The 22,331-nt window shown below is 48.1% G+C and overlaps 1 protein-coding gene across 3 annotated transcripts in view; it reads right to left on the bottom strand.

The window, feature by feature from the left end:
• The window catches only part of WNT7A (Wnt family member 7A), a 76,858-nt gene that overhangs the window by 23,362 nt on the left and 31,165 nt on the right, over nt 1-22,331 (bottom strand). For all 3 annotated transcript variants that reach the window (XR_008426158.1, XM_024578199.3, XM_045186048.2), the window contains exon 3: nt 20,451-20,722. Coding sequence is in view for 2 of the 3 variants with exons in the window: in XM_024578199.3 (XP_024433967.1) it covers nt 20,451-20,722 (272 nt within the window). In the remaining variant the exon portion in view is untranslated. The remainder of the gene's footprint in view (nt 1-20,450; nt 20,723-22,331) is intronic.

Below are 22,331 nucleotides of genomic sequence, written 5' to 3'. Positions count from 1 at the left end.
CAATCAAACCACTCAGGAAATCTTCCTGGTCTTGACAGAGACCTCCTGAAATTCAGGGTTGGCCAGGTTATCACTGTCCAAACACCATCTGTGGCACCTACTGTCCTGGGGTGAAAGCCCAGAGTTTGCTGCCTGGCTCTCAAGACCTCCATGAAGTGGGGTCTTACAGACAAACAACGCCTCATTTCCAGACTTGTCTTTCTAGGTTCCCACTTCTGCTCCACACACCTGTCCACCCCTGCACATAGTCACACACATACCCAAACACATCCCCTTGTGATGTACACACAAATGTGTCTTCCCCACATGCATGGTCCCCAGCAACCTCACATTTGTCCATATACCCTCCCACTTGTCACCACATACTGTCACATATGTGCTCACATTCACCTGCTCCCTCCCTTAGAGTCACACACACAACCCACATGCTCATACACAAACCCCCATACATGTCCCCCTAAGCCCCACATGCTCATACACATGTAGATCCTTACATACACCCTGATACACACAATGGCACACCATTCACTCCTGCACAACATGGGCTCACACAATCCTTCACCCCTCCTGTGCTCACATATGCACACACATACACATCCCCACCTACAAGTTCACATAAAGTCATACATATATCCTCACACCTGAAGGGAACCCAGACAGTACAGGCCAGCAGATGGGCTCCATCCACTGTGCTTGCTCACCAGGGCTCTGGGCCAGGCCTCAGCTTTGCTCACTTACTGTGAAGAGACTAACACAGCCCCTTCAGAGAGCTGTTGTGGGCATAAAGTAGAAATCCCATTTTAGACGTGAAACAGACAAGCTCCAAGACAGGCAATGGCTGCTCATGGTGCAGCCTCCTGACTCCGACCAGTTTCTCCCAGACACATGCCAGCTGTCTCTCACTCATGAGCTGACTCACCTGGAGGGAGCTGGGCTGACTAAGGGGCAGAGGCTGCCTCTAATGGGCTCCAGCCTGGAGACAGGGTTTGGGTGCAGAATGTGCACTGTGGCCTAGAGTGAGGCAGTCAGCTGACTCCAACCATAGCATGAGAGGCAGGGAAGCTGGCAGAGGGGAGGTGGAGTGATTGGATCCCCATGCTCCTTCCAACTTCTGGAGTATCAGTGAATTGGCCTTGTCATTCATTCATTCATGCATTCATTCATTCACTCATTGGCTCATTCATTCATCTTTCATCATTCACTCATTAATTCATCTTTCATCATATGTTAATTTAATCCCTGTCCTGGGCTAGGCCCTGAGGTTGGTGGCCAAGCAGGCAGAAAAAGGCAAGCTCCCTGCTCTGTGGAAGCTTATGCTCCAAAAGGGAAGTCAGGTGTGCATCCTGTGCATCCAGTTGTCACATGGGCATGAGGCAGATGCCAACCTCTACCAACAGTGCACACCTGCCTCTCCAGCGGTCACAGTGGTTCCCCTTCCACAACCCGACCGGAAAGTGTTTTCCATGGAGGAATCTGAGCTGAGGTATTATATGGCATTGAGGAATTGTTCATGTTGTTCTCAGTAATAACAGTGTTATTGTTACATTTTTAAAAATCCTTATTGATTAGATATTCATGGGTGAAATAACATAATGACTGGGATTTGCCCAAAAATGTTCCAGAGTAGCAACTAAGATGACATTTATGTTTGTAGGTCAAATGCTGGGGTTGTTGAAGCTGGGATTTGGGTATGTAGGGCTCACAATACTGTCCTCTCTCCATCTACCCCTATATATGCCCTGCTACCACTTTGACCTCACCTCCTATGCCTGTTCCTTTCACTCCAGTCACAATGCATCCCTTGCAGTTCCTCCAACACACCAGGCATGCCCCTGCCTCGGGGCCTTAGCACTGGCAGTCCCTCCGTATGGAACACTCTTCCCGGCTCTTGATATGGCTCTTTCCCTCCTTTCCTTGGGCTTTTGCTCAAATATCACCTTTCCAAGGACACTTTTTCTGACTCCTGCCCTGGTTTCTTTTGCTCCCTCGCAGGTATAAGTATCTGACATAGTACACATTTTCCTTGTTTGGTTTCTCTTGTCTCCTACTAGAATGTAAACTGCTCAAGGGCAGGGACCTGATCTGTCTGCTCCCTGCCATGTCCCGCATCCACACTGGTGTCTGGAACATAGCTGCTGCTCAGTAAACACTTGCTGAATGAATGACTGAGAGCTGTAACAATGGAGCCACTGAAAGGAGGTGAGAAAATGACTCCCTGAGCTGAGGACATTGGTTAGACAAAAAGAAGGAAAGAGCATGCTGGACAGAGGGAATGGCATGAACAAGGGCCAGAGCAAAAGGGAACAGAGAGCAGGGAGCAGTCAAGAAACTTAAGGACAGTGGGTCAGGTTGGAGGGCTAGCCAGGTCCCTTGATGGGACAAAGGACTGTTTGGCATTTGACAGGTCCCCTCAGACAGCCACATGGAAGACAGACCAGAGGCTTGAGCTGGTGCAAGAGGCATTAAGAGGGAGGCTTGGCCAGAAGAACTGCAGATTAAGAACAAGGAAGCACAGAGAAGCCAGACGATTGCTTGGCCTTTTTCCGGGGAAGGCCCCTGTGAACCCACTTTGGTAGTGAATCAGCCTCAAGCTGATGAGGACCAAGTCAAGCGTCCACAGCACCTGCTGACCTGCAGAGCCCTGGGCAGCCCCATGGGAATGCAGAGCCAAAGAGCCCAAGGTAGGCCTGGTCCATGTTGCTAGCAGGCCAGTGCCTACACCTGTCCTGATCCTCCTTGTCTCTTGACTCAGAAGCCTGGGCTCTAACAGGGACAACCCTGAAAATGGTGGACTTTAAGGACATGTGGTACCTACCCACAGGGATGGTAGAACAGTCAGACCAGAAATGTGTATTTGTACATCCACACAAAACTTGTATGTGGATGTCCACAGCAGCACTATTCACCATAGCTAAAAGGTGAAACAACCCAAATGTCCATCAGCTGATGAATGGATAAACAAACTGTGGCATATTTGTACAATGGAATATTACTCAGCCATAAAAAGGATGAAGCATTGATACATGCTACAACATGGATGAACCTTGAAAACATTATGTGAAGTGACAGAAGCCAGTCACAAAGGATCCCATGTTATCACAAAGGATCCATTTATATAAATGTCCAGAATTGGCAAATCCACAAAAACAGAAAGCAGGTTAGTGGTTCCCTGGGGCTGGGGAGTGGGGAGTAACTGCTAATAGGTATGTAATTTCCTTTGAGGGTGATGAAAAAGTTCTAAAGTTGGTGTGGTGATGGTTGCACAACTCTCAGTCCCCTCTGTGAACACCTAATGTCAGGTCTTTGTGAACCACATCAAGCCCACGTCTGCCTTGGGGCCTCTACAGCTGTCTGCTTTTTCCTCCAGTTCCTCGGCTCCAGCTCTGCTCCTTAAAGCAATCCTCACCAGCCAACCTCTCCATGGTGCCCCACCCACTCTCCCCCAAGTCACCCCTCTCATATAACCCAGGTTCACACTCTCAAGCACTGAGGGCACTTGAAGATCACTTGCTTGCCTCTCCCCTCCCTGCCTATATGTCAACTCCAGAAATGCATTGCTCAACTGTTTTGTTCAAGAGGTATCTTGCCTCATAGATGTTCAACAACTATTCACTGAATGAATGAATCAATCAATCAATCAATGAGTGAATGGATGAATAAATGAATTCACCTTAGTTCAGGAGCCTAGATGGCCATTTCCTTCACAGTGAGGTATTGTAGAAGAGGCCCTGGCTTAGTCCACAGATGATCAAGACTAAAGCCCCCAAGGAGGGGCTTTGGGAAAGGGACAGGGACAAAAGGGGCAAATGTTCTAGAGCATGGAGGAAGGACCCAAGAGCCAGGTCCTGTTGCCTAAACACCCTCTATGCCGCTGGCCTCTCCCAGATGAACTGCCCACACCTCAGCAGGGGCTTGCCTTGGCAATCAGGGACCGATGAAGCCCTTTGATGTCCCCATACCAGAACAGGAACTCCCTTTGTGTGGGTGTCTGGTGCAGGAGCTGGTGTCTGAGAGGGTGGAGTGGTCTGGCCTGAAGTTCCATGCTATCCCACAGCCAGCCCAGAGGACATGGATACAGGGTCCCCTCCCCTGAGATAGCCTTTCTGACCATGGCAGAGTCAGGATTTTTCCAGCCAGGTGACTGGGGAAAACACCCTCGGTTATCTCTACCCAGGGCAGTTTCCAGTTGGGATGGGGTGGGGCCTCTCCTGGGAATGCAGGGGGTGGGTATGGCTGAGGAATAACCAACCCATTCCTTACTGCTCTGAAACTACAAGGAGCTGCTGTAGGAGCTCACACCAAGGGTTCAGAGGGACTTGGTTTTTTGTCCCAGGCTGACCACCAAGAGCTGTGTGGCTTCTGATGCTCACCCTCCTGGTCATCTCTGAAGCTGTGTCTGTACCATGTGGGCTGGTCCTGTGTGTCTGGATGAGAGTGAATGGGTCTGGGTAGGTCCTCCAAAACCAGGTCATGCTGAAGGAACCAGAGCCTCTCACAACAAAGGGAGAAGAGGTTTAACTCCCCGACTTGGAGTCCCAGCTCTGGGGGACCACTCAACCTCTCTGAGCCTGGTTCTCCAACAAGAAAACGGGCTTAAGAACAGCAACAACATGAGTTGTCTCAGGTTTGCTAACTGAGGCAGAGTATGTAAGGTGCCCACCACACCGGAGGGGGCTAGAGGACAGGACTTCAAGGGGTTGAAGCGTCCACACCTTTGCAAGACTATTCTCTGCAGAGGATGCCCACCAGCTTGGAGATGCAGGGAGTGAAACTGGCCCTGACAACTCCCAACTGAGAGCCTGCAGGGACAAAAAGGACTTCCCAGAAGCGAGTGAGGCATTCTCCACCACCAGAGGCACTCAAGCCAGAATGAGATACGTGCTGTCTAAAACAGGAGCCACCAGCTACAGGGCAGCTTGAACTGTAGCTCATCTGAACTGAGATGTGCTGTAAATATAAAGCATATTTCCAGATTTCAAAGATTTATTATGGAAAAAAGAACATAAGATATATTAGCATTTTCATATTGATCACATATTGAAATGACAACATTTTGAGCAAATCAGATTAAAATATATTACAAATTTAATGTCACCCTTTTTACCTTTTTGATGTGGCTACTAGAAAAATTTAAATTTACAAGTGTGGTGCATATTAATTTCTATCAGACAGTGCTAATTGAAATTCTTGTTGCTCAAAGAATGATCCCAGGGCATCACCTGGGAGCTTGTTGGAAATGTAAATTCTCAGGTCCCGCCCTAGACCTACAGAATCAGAAGTTGAATTTTCCCACACCCCCAGGTGATTTTTGCACATTAAATTTGGAGACACCCTGCAGATGATTTGGCTGGAGGTCTAGAGGTTGCCCGCTTCAGGAGGGGATGGGAGCCAAAAACCTGAAGTCCAGCCCGGAGTATGTAAAAATTAGGTAATCATGCCTTTGTCCCCTAGTCACACACTTGGTGCACAATGTTTTTAAACCCTGCTTTCTCTTGCCAGGAAGCAAACACATACTTTCAAGAGAAAAAGGCAGCATAGCTAAGGACTAGGCTCTCTTGGAAATGAACAATATGGAACACAACATTGGTTGGCATCCTGTAACTTTTTAAAAGCTGGGAAATCATCTCAGGAAACAAGTGAAACATAGATCTATGTGTTAAAAAAAAAAAAAACCCTTAACTAACTCCCTCCAAATTCCTCCTTCTTTTTTCTCTCTGAAAACTTGGCCCACAGGCATTAGATGGCACTAAATATGGAAATGGCAAGAAGTAAATCACTCAGAGGTGCCACATGTTGCCCAGGGCCTGTTTTATGGTTGAGTTGTAAACCACTGATCACTGGGAGCTGTAATTAAAATGCTGACAGCCTCCTAACTGTGAACATGCCAGGAGGAAGCAGGGCTGGGAAACCATAGCTGGGGGACAAGGAGAGTGGTGCCTTTCCCAACTTAAATCAACCCACGTTCAAAGTTCACCTTTGGCTTCCCAGGACACAGCAGACCCACAGTCGTCACAGGGTACCAGAGGTGAACTGCCCATCTCCGCTGCTGCTGTGTCCCCAATCCCAAACATGTCCATCTGTTACCTCATCTCCCTTCTCCCTCTGTTCATTGAGTCACTTTGCCCTCCCCCCGGCTCTTGTATTTGTTACTCTATCTGTCTCAAATGCTATTCCTCAGATGGCTCACTTCCTCACCTCCTGTTCTGAACTCACCTTCTCTGAGAGGTCTCTCCAACTGACCTAATATAAATTCCCCTGCTCCTGTCATCTCTGCTCTCTCACCTTGCTTCCTTTTTTCATCACAGCACTTACTACTCTCTGACAGTAGATATAATTGATTATTTGTTTGTCCTCTGCTTTGCCTCTGGAATTTCAGCTCCCTAAAGGCAAGTAATATCTAATCCCAGAGCCTCAAACAATCCCAGGCACACAAATAGGTGCTTAATAAATATTGTTGAATGAATGAATGGATGGATTTCCATCCCTTTCTTTCTCAGCTGGTCTGGTGAGCTCACTGGGAAAGCATCCAGTAATGAGCTCAGCTTTTCACCCATCCATTCAACCAGTCATCCTTCTAAATAACTATCTATTCATCCATCCCTCTATCCCTTTTTCCACCCATCCATTCATCCACTTCTCCATCCATATAGCCATTCTCCAACCATCCTTCCAAATACTATCTATCTATCCATCCATCTTTCCTTCTAAATGCCCATCCATCCATCCCTCTGTCTGTCCATCCACTGACCATCCACCCACCTAAACCAACCCCCAAGTGGCTAAACCTCCTATCCTGCAGCCCCACTGTCCCCTATACTTCCCTTCACCAGATCCAGTTCATGCCATCATGAATACATCAGTAATTCACCCTTTCCCTCTTATTACAATATAAACACCACAAAGCAGAATTGTCTTATTTATGTCTGATTTCCAGTGCCTAAAATATAGGACTGACACTTAGTAGGTATCAGTGGGTGATTTCTGAATGAATCTATTTTTTTCTTTCCCCTTGTTTACTTTTTCTGCATTGCCTACTAGACTGTGAGCTTCCTGATGGCAGGGGCCATGTTTTAGTCATTTTTTGGTCTCTAGAATCTTGCACCTGACACAAAGGAGGCATGCTATAAATATTTAATGAATGAGTGAATAAATGCCCAAATAGAGGAACTATATATAGCAAGAGTATATAGACTCTAGAGCCAGACTGCCTGGCTTCAGATCCTTGCTCTCTACTTATTAGCTGTGTAACTTTGGGTGAGTCAGTGAACCTTCTTGTGCTTCAGTGTCCTCATTTGTAAAAGGGAAATAATAATTGTACTTAACTAACTGGGTTTTTAATGAGTTAATATGCATGGAGTACTTAGAGCGATGTATGGAGTAAGGCAAGGGCTACATAGGTGTTTAAAAACAAAACCCCCATTTAAGGCTAGCCCATAAGAACAAATATAGATGGCAATCTTGAATTTTGAAGGCAAGAAGAAAACTCCTGACTGAGCCTGCAGTGTTCCCCCAGGAGGCCTTCTACAGCCAACACTTTAAGTCTCCTGGCCACATTGGGATCATTTGGCCAACTAGTAATATTATGTCAGGTGGTCATTAGTGCCGTGTAGAAAAAGAAAACATGGAAGAGGACAGGAAGTTATGGAGCAGACAGGAGGGCAATTTCAAATAGGGTGGGTAGGAAAGTTCTCCATAAGAAGGTAATAGTTGAACAAAGACTTGAAGAGGTGGGAAGGTGAATGTCTGGAGGGTGAGTGCTCCATGCAAAGGGAACTGCAAGTAAAAAGGCCCTGAGGTAGGGATGAACTCAGTGTGTTTGAGGAATAGTGCCAGTGGAACAGAATAAGCAAAGGGAAGTAGAAGAAAATACGGTCAGGAGGTCATAAGTCATGAAGGGCCTTGTACATTGTGAAGACCTCAGTTCTACTCCTAGTAAGCTGGGAGCTGTTGTGGAGTTATGGATAGAGGAGAGATGGTTTACCTTATGTTTGCCAATGTGGAAGCAGGGAGACAAGTTATAAGGCTGTACTACTCCAGGTAGGAGATGATCATGGCTTGGACCATGTGGTCAGGAATGCAGGTTGTTAGAAGGGAAAGATTCTGGATAGATGCTATAGGGAGAACCAACATGTTGGATATGGGCTGTGGGAGAAGGGGTCAAGAAGAAAGCCAAGGTATTTGACCTAGACAGTGCCACTATTTCCTGAACTGGTCAGGGAGATGAAGGCAGGAACACATTCATGAGAAATAGGTCAGATGTGAGGTTTGAGACCACAGGAAGGGGAAGGCTGGCAGCTGGATATACCAGATTTAAGTTTGGGTAGAAGTTATAGGCTGAAGACTGGACTTCACAGAAAACTCTGCAGACTCAGATTGGGGCATATACTTGCGTACTGGTGGCAAGGGGCTGAGAAGGACAAAAGCAGGGCCCTTTCCAGGGGTTGCTGCTCAGACATGACTAAGAAACTCTGATGGACCTCACCTGTCTCATAGAGGGGAGGACCAATGTGGGATCACAATGGCTTAATCTCCTTGTGACCCTCTCTATTCAGGAAGGTGAACATTTCAATGACCTCTAGGATATCTCCTTTTCCCCAAGTCCTTCCAGCATGGGATGTGGCTGGTACATGACAAAAATGTAATCTAAGACCTAGAAATACCCTTAGGAATAGAATATAGGTCTGAGAACCTAATGTGGCCTTAAAATTACTATTACTTCCAATAACAATATTCATAATGGTACCTACTATTTTCTGAGCACACATCATGCAAGACAGTGTGGGACTCGGCACTTTATGGGTATTAGGTCATTCAATCTGCACAATGGCTCCAAGAAGCACAAATTATCACTGCCTTTTTCCCAAGGAGGAAACAGGATTGAAGTAAGAAGACTAACCAACATCATGCAGCAAACAACTTGCAAAGTCAGGTTTTTTACTGCAATTCTTTCCACAGCCACGGCATTCCCAAGTCCCAGCATGGAACCAAAGCCAAACATCCTTTCATGAGTCAAGAGTACAATGTGGCTAGGAGCTCTCCAACCTGCCTGCCCACACAAGGCTCTCAAGCCCAGGGAAGAACAACTCCCTGCAGAGCCATTCTCCCAGCAAACTGAGCCGGCACCCACCCAGAGCATCAGGTGCCTCTCCTGCAAAATGGCCCAATTACTCCATTCACTTGGAGGAGAGTGTGAAGCTTGGCCATGAAAATGTAAAAGAAAGGTTTTGTAAATTACAAAGTGTCCTACAAGTGTTGTTTTCAGAATTATTATTGTTTCAAAACACTAACAATCCACTCCGGCTGGTATGGCTCAGCGGACTGAGTGCGGGCCTGCGAACCAAAGGGTCACTGGTTTGATTTCCAGTCAAGGGCACATGCCTGGGTTGCGAGCCAAGTTCCTGGCTATGGGTGCAAGAGGCAACCACAGAGTGATGTTTCTCTCCCTCTCTTTCTCCCTCCCTTCCCTTCTGTCTAAAAATAAGGAAATAAAATCTTTAAAATTTTTTTTTTAAATACTACCAACCCTTCCAGGCCCACCCACCTCATATATGTGCACACACACAGACAGACACACACGCTATTGAGGGTTAAGAAGAGGCCGCATAGAGTGTGGGCTGCGGAGGCAGGATGGCCAGGAGGGCATCCTGGCTCCGATGCTTTCTACCTGGGCAACCTCAGTACACTACTTAACTGCTTTGTGCCTCTATTTTCCTCACCTGTAGAATGGGAGAGACGACAACAGGGCCTTTCCTGTCAGATCGTTTACAGAGAGCACATGTTGTGTTGGGCCTGGAGAGGGGCACATTGAGCAGCTGAGTGCTGCTCTCACATTCCCACACCCCACTAGCCAGGGTTTGTCCCCATGCCCCAGTGTCCTGGGGAGGCCCTGAAATCAGGTGTGCCCTTATTCTGATGCAGCTGCGACTGCTCAGGAGTCTGGAACACTGCTTCAGTCACTGCCCAGACCTCAGCTGCTCATCTGCAATACAGAGTTAACACGGACCCCCAAGCTGATGCATTGAATTAACTCAGATACAGAGAGTGTGGGCACAGAGCAGATGCTCACCAGTTCTGAGCAATGACTATTATTTGCCATCTCAAATGCACACTGCAAGGTGACAATTTAAAGAAGCCCCTTTTAAGACTACTTTCAGGGATCATTTCTATAGTTTATTAAAGAAACCCCTTTGTCAGGTAAGGACTCCTTTTTCAGTACATAACAGCACCTGGATTTCTCCTCAGAGGAGGAGAAAGTGTTCGGATTAGGGGAGATGACAGCAGCCGACTCCTGCCCATTTCCTGGCCACATCACCAGGCCATGCCCCTCCTTCCAGAACCATTCTTGCTGGTGCCCTCCCCTGCCTTCCTCATCACCACTTGGCTCTCCCCCGCACCCCACCCCATACCAGTAGATTTGATAACACCCAGGAGTCCCAGTCCCCCTCCTGAGGACAAAGGCAGCAATTGTCCCCGTGGCTGCCTTTTGACTTGGCTTCTCAGGCCTCCCCAGACTGCCCCTCCCCACCTCAGGTTTGTTTCAAATGAGCGTCTGGCTACAGTGCCAGCAGCCACACAGGGAACTCCTTCCAATAGAAATCAGATGGTCACTATTTGAGAGCCCCACCTTGGGCAGGCCAGGGGGTCAGGGAGGTGAAAGGATTTGCTGCAACCACTACAGAGACCTCCCCAGGTCCCCTTAATACAATAATAACACCAATATCTGCACCCACTGTACTGTCCAACAAACCCACCTGAGACAATGGAACTGTCTAATATGGTAGCCACAAGCCACTCAAATCATGGACTAATGACCTGAATGTTTAATTTTATTTATGTGTTTTTAATTTAAATTTGAATAGCCACATGTGGCCTGTTGCAACTATATTGGACAGCTATAAGCACCACACTTCACTGAGAGTGCCTACTGTATGCCAGGCTCCAGGCTGAGCTCCGGGAGACACTGAGGTAACTCACAGCTGCCCAGAAGGACAAGGAGGATTTTGCAAGGGGAGAGGATGTGGCTCCCTAGGCTGCCCTCACCAGGCTGAGCAAGCCCAGAAACTCCATTAAAACAGGAGGTGCCCTAGGTCTCTACACTGGTGTGGACACTCCTAGGCATGCCCCAGTCAGGGCAATTCCTCATCCAGTCTCACACTAGACCCGCCATAACAGCCCAGGCCCCTCCCTGCTGGGAGAACCCTCCTCTTCACACAGACAGGTTCCCTCCTGGCCCAGAAGCGTCCTCTCCCAGGCAGAGGACAGTGCCTGAGGACTCTCCCAGGGCCACAGTGACCATAGCAGGAGAGAACTCACAGTGCCTGAGTAATCCACAATCCCCAGACTGCCAGATAGCAGGATCTTTTGGAGGCTGAGGACTCCAATGTCCAAGTTTCCAAAAAAGGGGATCTCAGAATCTTAGGATAACACCTTAGAATCACGGTATGGCAGAACTATGGGCAGAGATAAACACATCTGAGTCCAAGAATTGCTGGAGCTGGCAAAACATTTCAGTGGTTAAGAACTGAGTCTGCAGCTGACTGCTTAGGTGCAGATCCCAGGGTGGCACCTGCCAGCTGTGTGGCCCTTGGGTGAGTTGCTTAACCTCTCTGTTTCTCCATTTTTCCATTTATAAAATGGACAGAACAACAGAGAATACTAGCCATGTAGGACTGTTGGGATTAAATCAATACATGCATTTCGAGTGCTAGTATTAGAGTCATGTCTTCATTCTCCAAGCAAATGCATGCCTGCCCTCCAGCTGATCTCACCTTCTGGCAGCAAGTTCTTTCTCACTGGACCTAAAACCTGCACCTTCCCAACATACCTCTATTTCTTGCATCCTGGACCTGCCTGCTTTCCCGCTCTTGCCCTTCAGTGACTGAAGCTACCACACTCCAGGCTGAGCCTACTCTGCGCCTGCCCTAGGCTGCCCATGTCCATCCTGTGTGGCAGTGGGGAAGTGGTCTTGGCAGTCTATCCAAAGCAAAGCGGGATACTGAGGACTAGGATGCATGATGCTGGGGTCCCACAGATGTTTCTCTTCTCCTTTCTCCATAGGAGGTGCTGCTCCTGCCCTATCTCTGCTCTCCACCACCATGGCCCCCTACTTGGTACCTTCCTTCCCAGGCACCATCCACTGCTATTACTGTGGCATCAATGATCGACTGGGCTGGGCCCTGCCCTTGCTATATCATCAGAGAAAACTGGAGAAATCTTAGGTCTCGTGGGTGTCTTTTTTTTAAGGTTTATTTTATTCTCATTTGAGAGAGAGGGGAAAGGGGAGAGAGAGGAAAAAAACATCGATGTGAGAGAGAAACACTGATCAGCTGCCTGCTGCACACGCCCCAGTGGGGAATCAAGCCTGCAACCCAGGCATATGCCCCAACCAGGAATCAAACTGGGGATGTTTAGGTTACAGGATGACATTCCAACCAACTGAGTCACACTGGCAAGGGCCATGGGTGTCTTCCATTTGGCCTAGGCTGGTTCCCTTGATCCCTCCTCAGCATCTTCTGCTCTGGACCTGTCCTGGCTTTTTCCTCCTATCATACACACCCTGGCCTACTCATCCCAGGGGGCCAATCCTACTCAGGCCCCACATCAGCACTGCATCCAGCCACAAGGAGCAGGAAAGAGGCCAAGCTGGGAGCTGGGCGCTGGGTGTGAATTCTGGATGCTCTACTCTCTAGGTGCACATGGCCTTGCCAAGGGCCCTCTGTGTCTGGTGTCAGTCTCTCATCCATTCAGTGGGCCCAAGGAAGGAAGAGTCTCTGGTTCTAAAATGATTCTACAGTTCCCCTTGGCACTGTCCAGAAGCTGCTCTCCTCTGCAGGGCTGTAGGGGCTGCAGAGAGTTGTCAGATTGAGCATATAAATAGGCAAAACCAAAAAACAAAAAACCCTCAAATGCACACCTTTTACAAAATTTATCTCAAAAAGGAACCTTGAGGACATCATGTTAAGTGAAATAAGGCAGTCACAAAAGGACAAATATTGTAGGATTCCACTCATAGGAGGTCCTTACAGTAGTCTAATTCATAGAGATAAAAACTAGAATGGTGGATGCCAGGGGCAGGAGTGAAGAACAGGGAGTCAGTGTGTGATGGGGACAGAGTTTCAGTTTGGGGAAGATGGAAAGAGTTCTGGAGACAGATGGTGGTGATGGTTGCGCAATGTGAGTGTATTTAATGCCACTGAAATATTAGAATGTTAAGGTTTTTTTTCAATCCTCACCAGAGGATATGTTTACTGGTTTGAGAGAGAGAGGAAGGGAGAGAGAGAGAAACAGCAATGTGAGAGAGAAACATCAGTCGGTTGTCTTCCGTATGTGCCATGAACTGGGGATCAAACACACAACCCAGGTATGTGCCCTGACCAAGAATTGAACCCACAACCTTCTGGTGGACAGAATGATTCTCCAACCAACTGAACCACCTAGCCAGGGATAGGATGTTAAGATTTATGTTGTGTATATTTTAATAGATAAAAAATTTAAAGATATAAACCTTTGTTGATTTTATAGTTAATTAATTTTAAAAACAGATAACAGGCTTAAATACAAAATGTAAAACTACAAACCTTTTAGAAAAAAGTATAGGAGAAAATCTTTGGGGCCTAGGGCTGAGCAAAGAGCTCTTAGACAACACCAAAAACACTATCCATAAAAGGAAAAGTTGATAAACTGGACTTTATCAAAGTTAAGGACTTGCTCTGAAAAAGATACCCTTGAAGAGGACAAAAAGACAAGCCCTAGACTGGGGAAAAATTTTGCAAACCATTTGTCTGACAGAGGACTACCAACTAGAACATAGAAAGAAATCTCAAAACTCAACAGTAACAACATAAACAGTCTAATTAGAAAATGGACAGAAGATGCTAACAGACAGACATAGATGGCAGATAAACACATGGCAGATGTTTGACATCACTAGTCCTCAGGGAGATGCTACTTAAAACCACAGTGAGATACCACACACACCTATCAAAATGTCAAAAGTGAAAAACAGTGACAATACCAAACACTGGTGAGGGTGTGGAGACACTGGATAATTCATACATTGCTGATGGGAAAGTAAAATGGCACAGCCACTCTGGAAAATAGTTTAGCACTTTAATTTAACTGGGACTGCTGTTTTTGTTTGTTTTTTAACCTGGCAACTGTATTCCTGGGAAATTCCCCAAGGTTAGAATAGATATTTGTCATTTCATTCATGGACTCAACAAATATTTCTTGAAGACTTACTATGTGCAAGGCACTGTTCTAAGTACAGGGGTAGATGCATGTCATCCCTTATGGTGCTGACATTGTAGTGGGAAAACAGGCAATAAAGTCATAAAAAGCTATGTTAAATAAGATAATTTCATAATGTGGTAAGGGCCACACAGAAAACAAAGCAAGGTGGTATACAGAGAGAGATGATGTGGACATAGGGGAACAGAGTCAGGAAGGGCATTTGTTATGCAAAGATTTGTGGAAAGAACAGGCCTGACAGAGAAAATTGCATGTGCAAAGGTCCTGAAGCAGGAAAAAGTTTGGTGGACTCTAGGAGTGTGTGGCTGCAGACAAGGTTGGCATCTGTTTGTCCTAAGTACCCTGTGTCTTCCCCCAACACACATGTCAGACCTGGAAGACCCTCTGAGACCATAAGGTCCTACCATGTTCAAGGCCATGGAAGGGTGAGGTTTGTCCAAAGCTGCCCCTGGTGCAAGTCCCTTATGTACTGGCTAGAGGCCTTTCCAACTGGAAAGGTGAAAACACACATCTGCTCCTGGATCTGGGGCAGAAATGGAGATTATAGTGGCCTGAGGAGGTCTCCTCACAGCTTGGCCTGGTCAGCCAGCTTCAGGCCAGGCAGAGCCTGGCTCCCCAGGCCCTCAACGTACTACCTCTGACCACTCTATCTGGTCAAATATGCAAGTGGCCCTCAGGACAGTGGAGAGAAGCATAGCTGAGCAAGCCTTATCAGGGCCCCACCCCAGCAGCCTGGCCAGGTCCCTGGTGTCCCCTGACTCACAGGCCTGCCTGTGACCAAGGCAAGGTGGGAATCCAGCTCCCAGCAGCACCCAGACCAGACAGGGCAGGGCAGGAAGGGACAAGACCGGCACCCTCTATGAGCAAGAGGCTGGGCAGGGACTGGGAGGTGACTTCTCACTCAGGTGGAATTCCATCTCCCTGAGCTCACCTCCCTGGGAGCAGACAGCACATTCCAGCAGGGGCCAGCCCTATCCCAGTTGGGCCCCCATCCCCAGGGCTGCCTCCCTTGAGCTCAGTCACCACACTCCCAGGAAGGGATTGCTAAGGGCCCTTCCCTCCCCTGAGGCCCCCAGAGCTCCCCACACACTTTATTCTCAGTGTACAGCAAGGCTTCCACAGCATGCCAGTCCCCACAGGGCAGCCAGGGCACCCAGGGCAGTGGCCACACTGCTCAGCCAGATCACAGCAGGAAGGTGGTCTCTCAGCCTAGCTCTGGAGAGGTCAGACCCTCACTTTCTGCTACCGGGCACCCTGAGGGCCTAGACACATACCCAAGTGGTCAGGAGCAAGGACAGCCACCTAGTCTGGGATAACTAAGGCTTAGTGTATATCAGTTCTGAGTTCCATCCCTACTTGGGGCCTCAGTTTCCCCATCTGTCAAATGGGACTACGACACATGGAACACCCCCAACCCAACTGCCCAACCATGTGTTTTTAGAACTTAATGATTTTATACATACTGTTACCTCTGCCTGAACTGCCCTTTTCTTTTCCACCTGTCTTGCCCACCTGGAGGACTCCTACTCATCCTTCAAAGCCCTTCTAGCGGTCCCTTCTTCTTCCCCTAGATGTCTCCAGACTTCTCTTCAAGGAAAGCACTCCCTCCTCTGGGCTCTTCTGAGCCTTCTGTGTGGCATTTCCCCTGTGGTGTGAGCCCTGAATCTTAATTTTTGCTCTTCTTATCTGACTCTTTCACTAGATACCTTGAGGGCAAGAATCATGGTTTACTCATCTCCCCACTGCCAAAAAGCCTGGAAAGAAGTCATTCAAAGCCACGACAATTCTACCATCCAAAGATTTCGACTCAACACTTCTGATGTCTCTCTCCCTCCCTACCAAAGACCCTATGATTCCAAATCCCACATGCGGGAATGTGAACCTAATATTCCACGTTCCCAACCTGAAAAGTCAGTGATCTCAATCCAAAGACATTATGGCCCTAAACTTTCAATAGGGAAAGACTATAATTTCTATCTTCTCACCTAGTCATTCTGATTTGACCCTGCAGACCACACAATTGCATGAGACAGTGAGGGGAGGAAAGGCTGGTGGGCCCACACAGGTGTCCCACCTCCCCAGACCTGTGGCCCACTTCCACAGGCCAGAACCTGGTTCTGCCCGAGGAAACTGGAGACCTGTGATGGCAGGATGCTCCCACAGCATTTATTATCCCCCATCTGCGAGATGAGTCAGTGGGCTGCTCCAGGTTTCCCCTCTCTGGGCCTGCCACTACCTCTGTCCCTCCGTACACACACTGCATCCCCTCCCCGACTTCTCCTGCCTCCTCCTTTTCTCACACCAGCTGCCAACAAGCCCCAGAGCCTGTGGTCAGGTTGAGTCTTGTCTCCACACAGCCGGAGTGAGGGAGCCAGTGATAAACACATCTGTGATCCTTTCCAAGACACTCAGCTAGGAGTGGCTGTGGGCTGGCCTCTTTTCTCCTGTTGGTTCCCCACCTCTGCTGTGTGAGTGCATGGGGCCCATGGAAGCCTATTGTGGGGGACATTCGGGGTGGGGGCCCATGCCTTCAAATAAATGGCACACAGCATGATCCCAGGGGACCTTCTATGTATGCCCTCACCTGGCCCTGACCAGTACCTGGGATCCAGAGCAAACTGAGGGGGTTATAGTCCTCATTTGACAGATGGAGAGACTGAGGCCCCAAGTAGGGATGGTACTCTGAACTGATATACACTAAGCCTTATATACCCCAGGCTAGGTGGCTGTCCTTTTTCCTGGCCACTTGGATATGTGTCTGGGTCTTTAGGATGCTCTGTAGCAGAGAGGGCCAGGCTGGGAGACCACCTTCCTGCTGTGATCTGGCTGAGCAGTATGGCCACTACCCTAGGTGTCTGAGGGCCAGTGGGGACTCCGCACCACAAAAAGGCCAGAACTGCAGTTGGTCAGGCCTTTTCCTCTGTATGTTGGGGAGTCCCAAATTCCAGCTCTTGGCTCTGGTTTAACTGCTGCCCAGGAAGCCACCCACAAGCATCCTCACAAACCAGAATGGAGTTGGGCAGGTCGGGGAGATTCACTCAGCTGGTTTCCCTGTGCTGGGAGAGCCCGGCCTGTGCTCAGTCTTCATCCCCCACCCAGGGCCTCACTATGCCTTCTGGGAGTCAGTGTCTATGACCTCTGCCCTTCCCTGTTCCTGAACCATCAGTGGTTCCCCAGTGACCATAAGGTATGAAACCATTAACTCTTTACATATACAGAGTAACTCTGTATGTCAGCCTTTGGGGTGCAGCTATGAATGAGACACATGGGGTCCCATGTGCCCTTCAAGCTTACAATCTGGTGTGGAGTGGGGCAGGAGGGTGGCAAGCCCAGGAACAAGATGACATCCAAGAAAATGCTAGGAAAGAATTGGAGAGGAAGCTTGTCTGAGGAGGGGCATCTGAACTGAAACCTAAAGAGCAGCCACAGGAAGATCTTGGGGACAGGGTGGGGCGTGTGTGGATCAAGGCTGTCACTCACTGACCTAGCAGGTGACCTTGCGGGCTCTATGGCTGCGGTTACCCTATCAGGGACCCACAGACTAGCCAGTCTGGGCCCCTGAACTTGCCCCAAGTCTCCACCTCTGGGCTTTTGGCCCCTACCTCCCCACACCAGACCTGGGTTGCCTTCACCTCTCTTCCCTGCCTAACAACCTCACTTGTCTTTGGAGGTACACCTCTTGCAGGAAGCCCCTGAGGTTGGTCTCATGACATCTGACAGCTTCCAGCATCTGCACCACCCCAGAGCTACCTTGAACAGCAACCATAGCCATCACACCCTGGAGCTGCGTGGCTTAGGAAACCCTATCCTACTTGGTATACAGTGAACCTTTCTTACCACAAGTTAGGAATTCTCTTCTTTAATTCTCACAGTGGCCCTACCAGGTAGCCACAGAGGAGGAAACTGAGGCTGGAAGAGGGAAGCCACTTGTCTTGATTTTTTCTGTCCCCAGGGACTAAGAGCTTCAAGGGCAGGAGGGAGTCTGTGGCCTATGCCCTAAGGAGTGATCTGACTACAGAAACCAGGAGGAATGAATAGCTGAACAGCCTGGAGGGACTGCTGGCTGTGGGCAGGAGCTCCCAGCCACAGGACTCAATAGGTAGGGCCATGGAGGACCTAGCAATCTACCCTAAGACATCATCCTGAAGCAAGCCAGGTAAGCGGCTCTGTGGGTGTGGACTCACCATGTACTCCCAGGAGGCTCTTACATGCAGGATGTGGCCAGAGGCTAGAGAAGAGGAGGGAGGTGGGCTACCTGAGGACTGGAGGAAAGGCCAGCTTGTTGCTTCCCATTCATCTGCAGTCGTGGGACCTTGCTCCCCTCCAAGATATACAGGCTACTCCCCAATACCACTTACCAGACAGGCTCCTTCCTGCATTACCCATTCTCAATACTTGGAATTATAGCCACCCTGTGATACAGACTAATTGTGTGCCAGCCCTGAGGTAAGTGCTCTCCTGCCTTGTCTCCCTCAGCCCTGAGGACACTCTTGCCAGTTCTACTTCTTTCCTGGGAAGGAATGAGCAACAAAGCTGAGATCTGAACCCAGGCAGCCAGTGCCAGCCCCCAGGCAGCCCTCTGACCACCAGGCCACAGCAGCATGTGATGAGCAAAGAATACCAGCTTGAGAGCCAGACATGCTTGGTTCTTATTCTGGTGTTATTAACTGGGGGACCCTCAGCATGTTACTTAACCACTCTGTGCCTCAGTCTTTGCTTATAAAATGGGGATAATGATACTATTGTTCTTTGAGATGCCTTGAGAATTAAGTGATCTGATATATCCAGAGCTAGAAGGCTGCCTGGCCCGCAGACATGCTCTAGCAGAACAAGATCTGCACCACTTAATACATCTGTCACCCAAGTGGTGCAGCTCACATCCCACACTTAGCCAGTAGATTTATATGTTTGAGCCTCTGAATTTTTTTTTTACCTTTTCTATTGGTGACTATCAGTTTGACACGCCAACACTTTTTAAAAAATAAAGTGACTGTACATAAAAACCTGAGTCTAAAATCACAATGTTTGGCCACTGTGGGCTGGCATTCCTGCACAGCAACAATGGCTGGGGTCAAGTAGGTGGTCTGCATGCCTTGGTTCATCATAACCTTGTGCATGGTTTCCTAGGCCTTTGTCACTCTTGCTCCTGCTCAGCACCCCTGGGCACCTGTATGTGTGGCCCCTAGTGGTATAAGCACAAGTCCTGTCACTACAGTTGTCTGCCCCGCACCCAGGCAGCAATAAGCCCTCCCTCTCTGCCTGACCTGGCTCACAGACACTTCTCTACAGAGCTCCAATGTGACATCTGAGCTTCTCCTCACCAAACACACCTCCTGGGCCTAGAGATTCCAGAATGGGTTCTGAGCACCTCAGCCTTCAAAGGCAGTTAAGAGTCCACACCCAACCTCAGGCCACAGCTCAGGGCACTACCAGAGTCAGGAAGCACGGACTTAGGTACTCTGAGATGCCTGGTCAAGCTGCTTCTGCCCAAATATTTCCTGGGATAAAGAGCTCACTTCTTTCTTGGTAACTTACTGTATCTTATGGTTGGGGCTTGTCCTCATACTGGGTGGACCTGCCTATGGGATACCTCTCACCCCGTGGGCCCTCACTCTGTACTGGGCGCCTGCAGACCCATCTGCTCCCTTGCCTTAGGACAGTCAGATTCCCATTAATCACTTAGCCCCCTTCCTATCCCACCATATCCACTACAAATATCCTAGAACATCCCTAGCTCTCTTCCAATCTGGGCTCAGAATCCAGGAAGATCTGAGGAGGCAATAAAAAGAGCATGGTCACCTCCTTTGTTTTGACCTCCAGGTTTTGGCTGAGGTGATCAATGACAGGTTAGTAGCCCTGCTCCACACGGATGACTCCTACTGAACTGGTCTCCACCCCTCCCCACAATCAGGGTTTTGTACAGCTGATTTGTGGACCCAAAGATAAGAGTTCACATTCATCCCCATTTCCATCTTGCTGAATAACATCCAATTTGTTTTAACAGATTCAGTCACTCAGCCTCTCTACTAACTGACAAGCTTCATACCATACAGATCCTGACCAGCAGCAAATTGATGGCAGAACCAAGCTAAGGGCAGAGCTCTGTGGCTCATTACCAGAGACCCAACACCAACCCTTAGGAATAAGCTGTTTTGAAACATCTCTGCCAGAGCTGCCAGCGCCCCTCCCTGGCTGCCTACCTTGCGGCCTGCCTCGTTATTGTGTAAGTTCATGAGAGTCCTGGCATTCTGCTTGATCTCCCGGGCATCCACAAAGACCTTGGCGAAGCCGATGCCGTAGCGGATGTCGGCAGAGCAGCCACCCCACTTCCAGCCCTCGTCCCGGTGGTACTGGCCTTGCTTCTCCTTGTCACAGCCACAGTCACTCAGGTTGCCCTGCGTGCAGGCAGCTGTGATGGCGTGGGCCACACCGGCAGCTATGATGGCATACGTGAAGGCAGCCTCCCGGCTCCCTGCAGGAGAAGAGTGGAAAGACTGGGGTCAGGTCCAGGGCATCCTGGGAGAAGACAGGCCTCCATAAGAGGGTGGCTGAGCTCACTGCAAAGGCTCCACAAAGACTGACCAAGTACCCATTCCTCACCTCCAAGAAAGCACCAGCTTGGATGATGCCTGAGGGCCCACGTCTTGCACATACTCACTGCATGCCCTTGGGGAGCTGACAGGGCAGGAGAGGAGAAAGACAGTGGGCTCACTGCTAGGTTTTGGCAGGCCGCACGAAGGCCTCTCTGTGGATCATCACCCACTCCACACCACGCTCAGACTAGCGGTACAAACTAATGCCACAATGCTCACAGCACCTGGCAACAAACTGCAAGGCAGTATTACTTCCCCGCCTGCAGACTGCACAGTCTTTGAGCCAGAGACTGGGGCTTAAATCTCAGGAGTCTCAGTCTCTGGTCTTTCATCCAGTGATGAGCCCTCACTGTGTCTCAGTGCTCAGATGTATAATGGAAACTCTACAACAATACTTTTCTCATGGAGATGACAGAGAACAATAAGAGTTTATTCTATAAAAATTGTTTTAAGAGTGCTCTTGTCATCAGAAGAGTTGTAGGTATATTTCAAAGTAGAACTGGTGATTTTTATAAAGTCTGAGAACTGAATGAAGGAGCAATTGTATAAATTACACACTGGAGGGAAGGGAAGGTGTCAGTGAAACTTGGATGACTTTTATATTTCTGTGCCATCAATGTAGGCTAAAATATCAATTTTGTAATTCTCTGTTTAAATGGAAACTATTCATACCAGGTAAGGACACAATGAAGAAAGAAAATTATAGGCCAATATCTCTGATGAACATAGATGCTAAGATCCTCAACAAAATATTAGCAAACTGGACCTGGCAATACATTAAAAAGATCATACACTATGATCAAGTGGGATTTATTCCAGGGATGTAACATGGTACAATATTCACAAATCAATAAATGTGATACATCACATAAAATGACAGATAAAAATCACATGATCATATCAATAGATGTAGAAAAAGCATTTGATAAAATCTAGCACCTGGTTATGATTTAAAAAAAAAACACACTAAGGAAAGTGGGAATACAGGGAGCATTCCTCAACATAATAAAGGCCATATATGAAAAACCTACAGCCAACATCATACTCAATGGACAAAAATTAAAACTGTTTCCCTTAAGATCAGGAACAAGACAAGGGTGTCCATTTTCACCACTCTTATTCAACATAGCACTCAAAGTCTTAGCCACAGAGATCAGACAAGAAGGAGAAATAAAAGGCTATTTCTAAAAGGCTAGATGATTCAAATTAGATAATTCAAATTAGAAAGGAGAAAGTAAGATTGTCATTATTCCCAGACAACATGATATTGTATATAGAGAACCCTATAGGCTCCACCAAAAAACTACTTGACCTAATAAATGAATTCAGCAAAGTAGTGAGATACAAAGTCAATATTCAGAAATTTATGGCATTTTTATACATCAATAATGAACTATCAGAAAGAGAAACTAAGAAAACAGTCTCATTTACTATTGCAATAAAAAATAATAATAAAGTACATAGGAATAAATTTAACCAAGGAGGTAG

This window comes from Desmodus rotundus, chromosome 2 (genome assembly GCF_022682495.2).
Source record: "Desmodus rotundus isolate HL8 chromosome 2, HLdesRot8A.1, whole genome shotgun sequence".
NCBI lineage: Eukaryota > Metazoa > Chordata > Mammalia > Chiroptera > Phyllostomidae > Desmodus > Desmodus rotundus.
The sequence above is the reverse complement of the archived record's forward strand: the minus strand, read 5'-3'. Positions and strand labels throughout refer to the sequence as shown.